Source organism: Monodelphis domestica, chromosome 4, assembly GCF_027887165.1.
Source record: "Monodelphis domestica isolate mMonDom1 chromosome 4, mMonDom1.pri, whole genome shotgun sequence".
NCBI lineage: Eukaryota > Metazoa > Chordata > Mammalia > Didelphimorphia > Didelphidae > Monodelphis > Monodelphis domestica.
Window position 1 is genome coordinate 224,274,438 of NC_077230.1, and position 15,224 is coordinate 224,289,661.

The 15,224-nt window shown below is 35.9% G+C and overlaps 1 protein-coding gene across 1 annotated transcript; it reads right to left on the reverse strand.

Moving 5' to 3' along the window:
* Positions 1-7,311: 7,311 nt before the first annotated feature.
* On the reverse strand, positions 7,312-8,477 carry LOC100619141 (olfactory receptor 8D4). The gene has a single exon (XM_003341293.4). It carries the CDS (start codon positions 8,302-8,304, stop codon positions 7,369-7,371), a length of 936 nt encoding a protein of 311 aa, XP_003341341.1. The 5' UTR covers positions 8,305-8,477; the 3' UTR covers positions 7,312-7,368.
* Between the last annotated feature and the right edge of the window lie 6,747 nt (positions 8,478-15,224).

The window sequence follows — 15,224 nt, forward strand, 5'->3', positions numbered from 1 at the left end:
TCAGATCTATAGCGAAAGGAAGAATTTATGACCAAACAAGAGATAGAGAACATTACAAAATGTAAAATGAATAATTTTGATTATATTAAATTAAAAGGGTTTTGTACAAACAAAACCAAAACAACCAAGATTAGAAGAAAACAATAAACTGGGGGAAAGTTTTATAACAAATTTCTCTGATAAAGGTTTCATTTCTCAAGTATATAAAAATATTCCATATTCCAAGAAATAAACAGGAAAAATGTCCATAAATTCTAGAATAAGAAGGTAAAATAGAAATTGAAAAAATCTACCAATTACCACTTCAAAGAGATTCAAAGATGAAAATGAACAGGAAAAAGCTGGTAAGTTTCATAGTTCCCAGGTTAAGCAAAAAATACTACAAACAACAAGAAAAAAAAGGTAAATACTGTGGAGCCACAGTCAGAATAACACAAGACTTAACAGTCACAAAATTCAAAGAACATAGGATACATAACATAGAAATCCATAGAGCAAAAGAACTAAGCTTGCAACCAAGAATAATTTAGCCCATGAAAATGAGAATAATTATAAAGGGTAAAAAACATGGATATTTAACAAACTAAAATTTTCAATTATTAATGCCTAGGAGTCAGCAGAAAATTTGATCTATAAGAAACACACAAAGATAATGAAAGAATAATCATACACAACCCAAAAAGTCCAACTGTTTGATTCCTTTATAGGAAAATGTCTTCTATCGCCCCCTGAGAATTATGTCATTGCCTGGGTTTTGTGAAGGGGCATTGTAAAGAAAGAATACACAAGGCTGAGGTGAGTGGAATAGAATGATCAAAATGATAATGGAATAGTCCAGGAATATGTAGGGTAGAATGGCTATCTTATATGGAGGAGGAATGAATGGAAGAACAGTCATGAAGAAGGGGAGAAATGGAGGGTGTGTAGTACTAGAAGCCTACTCTCACCAGACCTGGGATTAAGAAAGAACAATATACACAAATAAAGGGTAAATTTTTTCTTAATGTATAGGAAAAATAGAAGGGAAGAGGGATGTGTAAAGGAGGGAGTGGTGGGTAAAGGTGGTTTATATTTCTTTCTATTTCTTAGCCAGGACTAGAGGGTAGTATACATCAAGAAGTACAGGTATAAGGTGATGGGAGAAAAGTAATAAAGAAGTAAGAGGACATGGAAGGGAGGGATAAGGAAGGGAGTGAAGGGTGGGTTAAGAGGAAGGACAAGGGGATAAGAAAATGGAGGGAAAGGAAGGATATCTAGAAAGAAGTTCATATTAAGAGACAGGGGATAAGGTGAGAGGATAAAGTAGAAGTTTCTTCTACTTCAAAAAGTAGAAGAGCCCAGTAGGAGGGATAAGGAAGGGATTTTTGGAAAAGTGAATACAAAAATAACTAAAAGATAAGGGAGAAACCTTTGGAGAGACAGGCCAATTTGGAACTAAGAGAGCAAAAAGAAAAGATAAGGGAGGATTTGGGGGAAGTCTATGAATTGGAGAGGTGTTGCTCAAAGAAAATTGGACATCTGAGGAAGGATAGGGCAGGAAGGAAGGAAAAAGACAAAGTGAAGAGAAATGGAATAGATGGGAAAGAGTGGCTAGTAACTATGACCCTGAGTGTAAATGTGATGAATTCATACATAGGAAGAAAATGGATAACAGAAAAGATAAAAAGCCAAGACCTTACAAGGTGTGGTTTATAAGAAACACACAAACATGAGACACATAGAGTGAAGGTGAAGGTCTGGGGCAGAATTTACTATACTTTAGCTGACTCAGAGAAGGCAGGGTTAGTAATCGTGATCACTGATATAGTTAGAGCTAAAATGGATAAAATTGAAAGGATGAACAGAGTATATTATGTAAGGAGAGGTAATGTGGATAAAGAAGGATTATCAATATTGTACTTGAAGAAGCTCCAAATGTTCTAGCATCCAGATTTTTAAAGGAAAAACTAAATGATATATAGATGGAAATAGATAACAAAAGAAAAATAGCTGAGGACTTTATCTCCTCTTAGAGCTAAAAAAAATCTAACTCCTAAAATAAGAAAGATGTTTAAGAGATATTGAACAGAACCATAGATGATTTAAATATGACAGATATCTGCAGAGCCCCCATATATCCACATGACATTAGTAGTAAGTCTAAGCCTGAGCATATACATAATTCATAGTTTCTACTAAGACAACAATGACTTGGAGAGAAGAAATATTCTGCAAACATCTTACTTTAATATTCATCATACTATAAAAGTAATTCTGCATTCCTAAGAGATTGTAGTGCTGGAAAAAATTTCCACTGGATCTGACCAAGCTGGAAAGACTCAGTTTTGGAAAAAGTTTGGTCCTGGCTATAGATTGTATCTGCAGCCCAAGGATCAATCTAGCTAAATATAATCTTAGTAAAGCATGTTACCTGAGAACCATATGTGATAAAAATGATCAAATTAAATGCTGTTAGAAACATAGAGAAACAGGCCTGGAATTACTTTGCTAGAGCAGTTAATGATTTTTTTATATTAAACAAGATGGAAATTTACATAAAGAGCTATAAAGTTGTTCTTGCTTATTAACCTAGGGATGCCATTACTAGGATTAGACCCTGAGGACAGTATTGAGAGGGTAAAAAGTTGTGTATATATGAAAATATTCATTAAATCAGTTACTAATGACAAGATAATTAGAAGTGACATAAGTGCAATGATGGGGGAAATGGCTAAATAGATTATGATATTTGAATATAATGAATTATGTTATTAGAAATGACAAACATTGGAAATATAAAGAAAATAAGGGAAATATATGAAGAGATGAAATGAGAATAAGAATAATATACACTATGATTACATTAGAAAAAAGTAACAGTCACAAAATCAAGGAAAAATATAAAAATAAAACAAATCCAAAGGGGCTCAAAAACAGAGGATGCTCACATAAGCACACATATATAATACATATATTTTTAAACAAATTGTAAACAATGCAGCATTTGTGGTTCTGTACTTTTTTGCATTTTATTTAAATGGTTTCTATTGTTCTTAATGGTTACTAAGTATATAAAAAAATAAATAAAAAAACAAAGTAAACGTCTATTGACTAGGGAAGGACTAACAATTGTGGTGCATAAATATAATGAAATATTTCTATGTTATATTGATAAGCATGTAAAGTTTAGTCCTTCAAGTTTTTTATTAATTTCCTTGATATTCTTGACCTTTTGTTCTTCCAGAGGGATTTATTATTATTTTTTCTAGCTCTATGAATTAATTTTTGGGCAGTTTGATTGGTATGGCACTGAATAAGTGAATCGATTTAAGTAGGATTTTCATTTCTGTTATATTAACTAAGTCTATCCATGAGCAATGAATGTTTTTCTACTTGTTTAGGTCTGGCTTTATTTGTGTGAAAAGCAATTTGTAATTTTGTTCATATAGTTGCTGGGCTTGTTTTGATAGGTAAGGCCCCAAGTATTTATATATAGTTATTTTGAATGGAATTTCCTTTTCTATCTCTTGCTCCTGGATTTTGTTGATGTCAAACAGAAATGCTGATGATTTATATAGTTTATTTTGCATCCTGCAACTCTGCTAAAATTGTTCACTGTTTCTATCAGTTTTTTGGTTCATTCTCTGTGCATATCATCATATCATCTGCAACAAATGATAACTTTGTTTCCTCATTGCCTATTCTAATTCCTTCAATTTCTCTTTCTTCTCTTATTGCTATAGCTAGCATTTCTAGAATAATAATAAATAGTTGTGCTAATAAGGGACATTCTTGTTTCACAAGATCAGAATCTTATTGGGATGAGTTTTAGTTTATTTCTATTATACATAAAACTTGCTGATGGTTTTAGATACATGCCTTTTATGACTGAGGAAAGTTCAATTTATTCCAATTTTTTAATGTTTTATAAGGAATGGGTGTTGTATTTTGTAAAAAAAAATTCTGTATATATTGAGATGTGTGAGTTCTGTTGATTTTGTGATTGATATGGACAATTATGCTGATAGTTTTCCTACTATTGAACTATCCCAAAATTCCTTCCATTAAACCCACCTGGTTGTGTTACATGATATATGTGATATAATGCTGTAATCTCCTACTAGCAGTTTAAATCCAAATCTTCCAAAATAAAAAAGAAACCCTCAAATAAAAACAGGAATAATTGTAGTATAAGAAATTAGAAAATAGAATGTTATGTATGGAGAACAGTAAGGGTGTCAGCTTGTCTTTGTATGTGGCCTTGACCAGACCCTGCTGCAACCATAATACCCATTTACTATATAGAAGTGTAAGAGCTCCTTAAACTTAGTGCCTTCTCTATATTGATTTCCAATTTATCCTGTATATATCTTCTTTTTCCATAGTGGTTTGTCTGTAATATGCCTCTCGTCAACATGTAAAATCTGTTTTAACAACTGCCAAAGCAACCACGAGCTGATGTAGCTTCTAGTTTTAGGGGATAACAACAGTCTCCAGCAGAGGGATCATGGATCCTATGACCTAGAGAGACTCTCAGTGCACTTGGGCTACTTGGTATCAAGATCTGAGGGGAGCTTCTTTGTGGGAAATGGAGTAAGACAATGGGAGTCTGCTGGCTGTAGCTGGTTTTGCTTCAAATATTCTTGATTTTGATATTTTTCAATAATTCTCAGTAAATGTACAATTAGCACTATTATCTCTGAGAGTGTTCATTCTAGGCTAAATCTGAAAATATAACCAGACATCATAAAGGGATTAAATGACAAAGAAGCTTGTATCTTGTCAAAAAGTAATAGAGGATCGTTAAAACTTCTTAAGTCATTATTACTATTATTAAGTAATCATAAGAAATTATTAATACTATTAAGTAAAGAAATTAATCCCAGGAGACAACGTGTATATAAAGAACTTCCAGCATATAGGAGCAACCCAGCCTTCCTGGGAAGGACCATTCCAAATATTGTTAACTACTCCAACATCTATAAAGGTTGGAGAAAAGGACTCTTGGATTCACTGCTCTCATATAAAGAGAGTATCTTCTGTTGAGACTGATTGACTGTATCCTATGCATACATTGGAGGTAACTACCCATTGAGAAGTGGAACTGTTTTATTCTGCTTTTGACACATTGAATTCCTAAATTTAATTTTTTTTCTTTTTTCCTTTTTTCTCTTTTCCTTATTTTATTATTTTTTTACAATATTTTATTTTTTCCCTTTTTCTCATTTCTATGTACTTAAGGTACATATAATCAATATTAATTTTATTCTACAATATTAGTTTAAATATATATACTTGCTATTATTATTAACACGCACCCAAACAGCTTTAGACTGTGGGAACCTGCCATTTATTGATAATTGTTGTGGGACTATGATTAATTTTTGTGTCTGATTCTAGGCACGGGATCAAAAAAGGAGCACAGAGATGACCTGGATAATGCCAAAAGAGCTCACAGGTCTAAAAATCAAAGACCAATCCAGGTAGGATTCATGCATTTCTAAGCCAATACTAAGGACTTGAACCTAGTGTGAGACTCGGGGTTGCAACACCTGACAGACATTAAGATGTAAGCCTTCCTTGTATCCACACTCTTCGTGAAAATACCTACAGACAAGTACCAAAGGTTGGCTACCATCCTGGCTCCCTCCATCCCTGAGAACGAAGGTAAAATCAGACGAGGGAATGACACTTCCCTAGATATAAAATAAAAATCTGGTCCTTTTTTCTCTCCTATAGTATGGCAACTTCCTGTAGCCTTGGCTGCAAATGGGGAAGTAAAATATGCTGCATTCTGTCCTACAGACTTGTGGGATTAGAAATTACTTAACTGGACCCTAATACAGGGGCCTGTGGGGGAAAAAAATTTTTTTTTTATTCTTGCTTTCTCAAATTTTGTATACATAGATTTTTTTTATTTTCTGATACTGACTTTGAATTCTTCTTTAATATAAATATATGCATATATGAAGGGTCTATATTTTTCCCTTAATTTTTTCCCTTTTTTTTCTTTTGATTTTGTTTTTTATTTTATTTTCATTTTGTTTTGTTTTCCTTTTGGATTAACTCACACACCCCCACAACTAAAACTTGAATCCTCAGCTGGACTCAGTGTTTTTTCAACACTTTCTTCAGGGGGGATTGTATTTCATCAAATCCAAGATTTAAATTTTGTTCGAGATAAATCTTTAGAGAAGAAGCTTGCTAACTAACTGAATCCAGAGAATGAACTGTTTGCAGAAAAATATCTAAACCTTTTCACTACAGGAAGATCCAGAATGAACCTTGGGGTGTGGTTGATTGAACATTTTTTGAATGTATACTCTTATGCCAAAGGGGACTGCCCCCTAATTGATTTTTGTCAATGCGCCCAGCAAAACATTGGTTTGCTGTCTCTCTCTCTCTCTCTCTCCTCTATTTCCCCATATTTACAACTATTATAATTTTCCTCTTAGTGGGTAAAATTTTTGTACACTTACAGTTAGAAATTTTGGGGGTGCAGTATGCTTATGTTTAGTGATCAATTGGGGAGATTAGTCCCCCAATCATCATCAGGGGGGATTGTGAATTTTAAAATTCTCCATCTTGGTATAGCACCCAAAAATTGTGCACACCCACACTACACGGGCATGTGCTAGTCAATGACAAATCAGAAATAACTAACTGCCCACCTGGGCTGTCCTAAGCCAAGCTAGAGCCAACCACTGGCACTTGTGAGACACAGGAAGTGAGGTAGGGAACAGCCTCTGGAATTCGCTCACTTCCTGTGGAGAGGGCTAGGCGCCAGTTTGTGCTAGGAGCTTGGACAGGGAGGAGGCCCACAGAGAGCTTTCCTTCAGATCACTCACGTGAGTTAAGGACTGATTCTTTCCACCTTGGCCTTGGGCCTAAAACTCCCTCTGCCTTGGTCAGAGGTTGAGTAGCCCTTTTCCCTTTTCCCTTTTCTCCTCTCTCCTTCTCTCCCTCTCCTTCCCCTACTCCCATTGTGATTAAACCTCCATAAACTCCAAAAAAAAAATTAATCTATCAATGAGTGTTTTAAATATGCTTTAGGTGGCAGGCACTGCTAGGTGCTAAGAATACAAATTAAAAAATGGCAATTCTCTCTTTGTAGCAGTTTATATTTGATTAAGGGACACAATGTGACATAGTCCAATCTGCACTTTAGCAATATCAGTCTGGCAGCTGTGTGGAAGAGGAACCAGGAAAACAGAAAATAACTAATCTCCCATAATTGTAGGGGGTCTTTCAGTCAGATCAGAGAAGTATTGAGAATAAAAAGGAGAAAATACACACTTAGGCTTGAAGTAAAAAGGACAATGGAAAATAAAATTTGAGTTCTCATGTTTACTTTATTAGCAAGAAATATAGAAATAAAATATATTCCAACTATGAGGATATTTTCTTTTGGATGAGTTTCTTTAATGCATTCTTCACATCCTTGTTTCTCAGGCTGTAGATCAGGGGATTCAGCATTGGAATCACTGTGGTATAAAATACTGAGGACACCTTTTCCTGGGCCAGGTTGCTACTGGAAGCCGGTTTGAGATACATGGACATAAGAGACCCATAAAACACGGTAACTGCCATGATATGGGAACTACAAGTACTAAAGGCTTTGGACCTGCCCTCTTTGGAGTTGATGCGCAGGATACTGGAGAGGATGAAAGCATAAGAGATTATAATTGTCAAGCTGGTTGCTATCATGTTGAATCCACCAATAACAAAAATCAGGAGCTCATCTAGATAAGTGCTGGCACAGGAGAGTTTGATGAGGGGCACAATGTCACAGAAGTAATGACTGATTATATTTGACCCACAAAATGGCAACCTCAATATACAACCTGTATGTATCACTGCATCAATAAGACCTACAGAAAACACAAAGACCACCAGCAAGGAGCAGACCTGTGGGGACATGATTGTATTGTACAGTAGGGGGCTACAGATGGCAACATAGCGGTCATAAGCCATAGCTGCCAGCATGTAGCACTCAGAAATTACAAAAATACAGAAGAAAAAGAGTTGAGTCATGCACCTAGGATAGGAGATTGTTTTATCTTCGAATAAGAATCCTACTAACATTTGAGGGGTAACAACAGAGGAATAACAGACATCTAAAACAGACAAGCTGCTGAGGAAATAGTACATGGGAGTATGGAGGTGAGAACTAATTCCAATTAAGATGATCATGCCCATGTTCCCCACCACAGTGACCATATAGATGACCAAGAACATGAAGAAAAAGGGCAGCTGAAGCTCTGGCTCATCTGTTAGTCCTGCAAGAATAAATTCAGTCACTTCAGACTGATTTCCTCTTCCCATTTTCTATGAGGGAACCTATGAGAAGGAGGAGAAAAAAATCACATTAGAGGTATCCCACTCTTCCCCTTCTTCTTTGTTCCCTTACCTCAAAGGAAGTTAAAATTGACAGGGAAAGTCTGAATTCTGACCTCTTCTGAATTCTGATGCTATAAGCTGTCCCCTGACCTATGCCTAATGATTTTACTTCCTCTAGGCAGATTTGGCCTTGGAAACAAGGAAGAGACAAAACCTATTAGAAAAATGTGAAAATAGTCAACAGAAATTATAGACTGACATTTCCCAAAATTATAACAAGTTAAGTGGTACATGACATAGACATTAAGGGTGACATATAAACAAATTAGAGAAGTTTTAAAAATTGCATTTCAGAACTATGAAGAGGGGGAAATTTCATGATTGAGTGAAAGGATCACAGAAGATAAAATGGATGGTTTTGGTTAAATAACATTTAAAAGTTTATTAAATTAAAGGATTTGAAAAATAAAAGCAAGACTGCTGAAATTACAAAGGTACTGTGTACTGAGGGACAAAATCTTTGCAGTAAGTTTCTCTGAAAAAGTTCTCATACCCAAGATACATAAGGAATTAATTCAAATATGTAAGAATTAAGGGGGCATCTGAATGGCTCAGTGGACTTAGACCCAGGCCTAGAGTTGGGAGGTCCTGAGTTCAAATTTGACCTCAGATACTTTTCAGGTGTGTGATCCTGGGCAAGTCACTTAGCCCATTGCCTAGCCCTTACCACTCTTCTGACTTGAAACCAATATGCTGTATTGATTCTAAGACAGAAGGTAAGAGTTTAAAAAAAATTAAAACCATTCTCAAATTAATAAATGGTAAAGGAATATGAATGAGCAGTTCAGGGAGAAATTTAACTTTGTAATAGCAATATAAAATGCCCTTCAAATCATTAATAATTACAGAAATAAAAATTAAAGCAACTCTAAGGTTCCATCCACACCCATCAGATCGGCAAATTAAACAAAAAAGAAAAATGACAAATATTGGAGAGGACATGAGAAAACTTTAATGGACTATTGGTGGAATTGTTAATTAGTTCAACTATCATGGAAAGCACTTTGTTACTCTGCACAAAAAGTTACTAAACTGTGAATTTCCTTTTAATCCGTGGAACTACTTTTAGCTCTCTACTCCCAAAGATATGAAATCATGAGGAAAGGATTTATATGTACAAAATTATTTACAGCATTTCTTGGGGAATTAAAGAACTGGAAACTATGAAGGTGCCTATCAAGTGGCAAATGGCTGAACAAATTATTGTACATGTATGTAATAGGTTACTATTATACTACAAGAAATAGTGAAAGGGACCGTTTCAGAGAAACCTGAAATGAACTGATGCTGAGTGAAGGGAGCAAAAGGAATTCATGTAATATGACATTTTAATGACAAAGAGATTTGAAAGATTAATAATTCTAATCAGCACATTGACCAATCATAATTTCAATTTATCAAAGATGATACTGTAAAAATGGAGACTTGAATCCAGGACTTCAATCCCCAGAAGTCCTTGTTCCACTTCCCCAGAATGCCTTGTAACCTTACCTGGGCCAAGAGCAAGATGGGGTATTTAACCTGGTTGTAAAAAGGCTCTGTCCACTTTCCTGTTTCCACTTGCAAGCAGACGGGTCTTTCATGATGTAGGTGAGGTTGTGTCTAGGCCCCTCTGGGCCAAGACACGTGCTTTCTTGTTCTGTAATTTTCTTTAATCTTTAACCTTTAATAAGCCTCTAAAAATATAATACTCCTTGCAGAGAGAAACTAATTTCTACCTGCCTCAGTTTCCCTAAATCATAACTGTTACATACATGCTATCTACCTTCTGACTGAGAAGTGGTAAGGTTAAGGCTTTTTATTTCTTTTTGAACATTGCTAATACAAGAATTTGCCCTACTCAAATTAGTTTACTTATTCAGTGCCATACCTATCAAACTACCAAGAAACATTTAATTAGAAAAAAATTATAACAAAGTTCATCTGGAAGAACAAAAGATCAAGACTATCAAGGGAAATAATGGGAAAAAAGTGAAGGATGGGGTCCTAGCAGTACTAGACCTTAAACTGTACTATAAAGCAGTGGTCATCAAAACAATATGGTACTGACTAAGAGAGAGAACGGAGGATCAGTGGAATAGACTTGGGGTAAATGACCTCAGCAAGATAATGTACGATAAACCCAAAGATCCCAGCTTTTGGGACAAAAACTCACTATTTGACAAAAACTAACAGAAAAATTGGAAAACAGTATGGGAGAGATTAGGTTTAGATCAACATCTCACATCCCATCTGTTCTACCAGGCTACAAATTCCTTTACCAGGAGACAAGTGGTAATATGTCTCACAAGCCTGTAAGAGCTAAATAACTAGATTACTAAATATAACTTTGAGAGCTTCACATGGCTGAATGGCAAAAGGCACAAAAGGACCAAGGAGGGAGCTACATGCTCTGAAGAGAAACTTAAGTTAACTTCCCAATCTTGCTGAGTATGACCCCTGCAATCAGGGTCACCTTTAGGGACATCATAATGTAAGCTCCTTGAGGGGAGAGATCATGTTTTTGTCTTTTTGTCTTTTATTTTAACCACAGAACTTGTTTAATAAATGATTGTTGATAGAGTACATTGCTTCTGAAGAGCTATGATGAATTCCTAAGATATAACTACAGAATCTTACAGTTGGAGAGAACATTGAAGACTATTTAATTCAACCCATATAGAGAGGGAGGGAATTTTTTCTACAATATACTCTGGTCACAATCCATTATTCTTCCCTCTTTTGGAGAAACTCACTACCTCCCAGGATAGTCCATTCCACTTTTAAGTATCACTGATGTTAGGAAGCTGTCCCCTGCTTAAATTTACTATGAGCTTATTTTCCAGTTTAGAAACTTTAGTATCAAAAATGTTTAGCAGTCAAAGATACCAAAGATCTCCCACCCATAGACCTGAATCCACTGGACACACTCAGCTTCAGGGTCCAGCTCCCTTTCACCCAAATCACTACAATGACCTCTATAATGATGGGGTAAGGCCCCTTCCTGCCCTGCCCACCCTAGTACCAACTAGACAGCATAATAGTCCTCTCTTGAAGACAGTAACCCATATTTTCCCAAGCTTCCATATTTCTGCTCAGTTATAAGGAATTACAAGATGTGGACAGTAATACATTCTCAAGCTAGTTGTTTGGCATTGATGAGAATATTGACTAAATCCAAATAGTCAATCTTGTATACAAAGAGAACAGAAGCCACTTTTGTCCAGCTCAGTGTTCTGTTAGTCCTGGCTTTATCTATTCAGTCACCTTAGTCTAATACCTTCCTAGTACAGGTCCTTTTCCACCTGGAAAATCAAGAAATCCATATTTTCTTCTTAATTACAGCCTGCTCCTATCTTCTAATGGGGGAAGGGATTCAGAAATAATAATAGTAATAATTATGATAATTGATATTTCTATTGTGCTTTGAAGTTTTCAACGTGTTTTGCATACATTATCTTATTTCAGGCTCATAGAAATGAAATGATGTATAGGTATTATTAGTAGGCTTATTTTGCAGATGAAGAAATTGAGTCTTAGTGACACTAAGTCCTAAGACACTAAGACATTAAGATTGTCCATAGTAATATAATCAGTACAATGTCAGAGAAAGACCTTGAGTACAAATTTTTCTGACTTTAGGTCTAGTCCTTTTTTCTAGAGCACAATTTTGGAATTTCTCTTTTGTCCTCATTGCAAATGTTGGGGGGAGGAGGATCTGGGGGCTGGGGAGTAGAAGTGCTAGTTATATTCACAGCACCTAGTGCATTGCCTTGCTCATAGTAGTCAATCTAAGCTTATTGAAATAAGTGAAAAGAACAAAAATCCCTCCATTGAATGCTGTATATATAGAATGTCTATGTTCAATCCAGAAGAAAAAATTAGAAAATGTACCTCAATCTCTTTTTTTTTTTTGCAAGGTTGGGGAGCTATGAATGAGCTACAGATGCTGTTAGACTCAGTTTTTGGATAGAAAAGTTTTGCTGAACTTCTTTTTCTCCTCTTTCTTATCTGTTCTTTGTTATATCAAGTATGATGTGAGTTAGTAAATGTACTGAGTAGAAGCCCTGCCTTAGAACCAGGAAGGATCTGTAATGAATTCTTGTCTCTAACACATATAAACTTGCAAACCAAAAAAAGTCACTTAACCTTAGTGCCCCAGGCACCATCCTAACAGTTTTCAAATAGATAAAAATACATTCCTTCATATATACCCTGCCCATCCCCCCAAAAAAGTAAACTAAGCAATTGATCCTCAAAATTCCCTGAAAGGTCCAAGTCAGAAGTTATGAGAAACAGAACAAAGAGAGAGATGGAGAGAGGGAGAAAGAGAGAGGGGGGGGAGGGAGAGAAAGAGAAAGCATTTTGTAACTATAAAGCACTATATGAAAGTAACCTATTATTATGCTGTGCAAGAGGATATGGTAAAATTGATTGCTGTACATTTAGAATGTCCCAGCTCAGTCCAGAAGAAGAACTGAGTCCAAAATCTTAGCAATTTGAACTTCATCACTAAAAGACTCACCTTCCTCTAGCCTGGAGTGTCAATAAGAAAGTCTCCCCTCCAGTGTCTTATTCTACGCACTTAGAGATCTCACATTTCTCTCCATCAGCAAACAAAAGCAATATTTGTAGTTGGAATACAATCTTCTCCAAAATACTAAACACCTCTTTATTCATAAAAGCATCTTCCTGAGACACACTACAGTGAGTTCTTGGGTTTTAATTTCTGTTTAAGTGTTTCAGGTCTATAAATACTGAATCAGTTGATCCCTAGGGTGTTTTTCATCTCCTGAGAACTAGCTGTGTTTTTGTAAAACAATGATTTCCCAAGCATTTTTTTTCCCAGTGAGACAATCTATTTGGAAATGTCTAAACTGCCACACTGCCATCTAGCCCAAGGATAGAAATTGATTTTATATTCAGCATCAATGATTCAGACTAGATGATACTAAGAAATTGTTCTGGATTGAAGTTTATAGAATAGGCAAATATCTAGTTATTTTTAAAGGTAGAAGAGAGTCTTCCCCCAAAAACCCCATTACCCCAACTTCCTTCTCTTCCCTATGGTGATATAAAGCAAAAACACTGGGGTATGAGTCAGAAGACCTAAGTCATAGTATCATGGATTTAGTTTTGGAAGGGACCTTAGAAAACATAAAGTAGAACCCCCTTATTTTACAAATGAGAAAAATGAAGCTTAGAAAGGTTAGTACTTGACTGAAATTACTGAAAAGAAAATGAATGGCAAACTGGAATTTGAACCCATGTCATCCAATTCCAAAGCTATGGCTCTTTCTACTATACCATGACTTAAGTACCAGCTCTGTCACTAATTGGGGCAAATCATATAACCTCTCTGGAGCTATTTCTTTATAAGTAAGTGAGGGGGGTCATAATAAATTATTAATGCATGAATGACTAAATGACTCCTCAAGGATAATGACCTATTGTGAAAAGAGCACTGTGACAAGGAAATCACTTTTAAAAGACTGATATATATATTAATTTAAGGTCGCCAAGGAATTCAGTTATGTAATTCCTAAATGAAAACTCAAGTCAGCAGTCAACCTTTTATGGAGTTTAATTACAAACAGGAGGAAGAAAGGAAGTAGAGATAGAGAGATAGAGGGAGAGAGAAAGGGGAGAGAAGGGAATAGGGCTTAAATAACCCCTCTGTTTAGGCTGGGCCAAAAGGGCCAAGCCCCCTTCCAAGCTGGGGCAAAGAAAAGAGATCAGTCCCTATTACTCACGTGACCAAAATGGAGAAACAGTCTCAGAGGCCCCCACCTTCAGCTTCCTGCAGAGCAAGCTTCTCAGAGCACACTCCAACCACTCAGACCAACTCCTCAACCCCCCCCCTCAGTTCTCACATCTACCAATCACTGTTCATCAATTTCCCTGTGCCAATGGAGGCTCTAGCTTAACCCAGGACCGCCCAGAGGTCTCTGGCTTTGCACATGTCTGTTGAAGGTCATATTTTCAAATAATTAAATCTTTGATCCTTTGCTACAGCCCTTCCTAAATCCTGTTAACCTGAGTAGGGTAGAGATTGGAATAATTAAATTTTTATCTATGCTGCAGCCCTTCCTAAATCCTGTTAGGACTGAGTAGGGTGGAGATTGATTCCAAATATCTCCATTGTATCCATTCTAAAATCAATCATAACTCAAAGAAATTCCTGTTCTATGCTTAAGCATAGGTCAAAGTCCTTTCCATTGTTCAGCAAAAGGTTTCTGTCCTAAAGTAATCTTAAGAAGGGAGGAGGAGGAACCTCCCATGCCAATGGGGTTCACATTCCAATAGACTATCAGTAAGAAATTTTCCAAGTATGAAATTTCCCAATGGTGAAATTTCCAACATTTATAAGTCTAAGGAATTTTAAGGTTTACAGCACTGTCTCTATTGTCAGAGGACCTGGATTCCAAGTTCTACTTTGTATGTTTACTAACCATGTGAGTTGGGTAAATTGGGCTGGATAACATCTGAAGTCCCTTTCAACTATTTATTGAGTATCAATGATGCTATGATTCAAAGGATTCTACCTGTTTCCAGTTCTAGAGAACTCTACAGTTAATCAAACATGGCCCACACTACTCTATTCCACATTTCCTATTGCCTCTATCTCTAGGTTTCTACAGGAAGATTATAAGATGGCACCAAATTCCTTTTTTTTTTATTTTTTTATTTTATTTTATTGGTTACAATAATCACTTTATTTCCCTCCCTCCCCTCCACCCACCTTTCACGGAGCCAACATGCAATTTCACTGGGTATTACTTCTGTCCTTGATCAGAACCTATTTCCATGTTGTTGTTTGCACTAGGATGTTCATTTAAAGTCTACATCACCAACTATATCCCTTC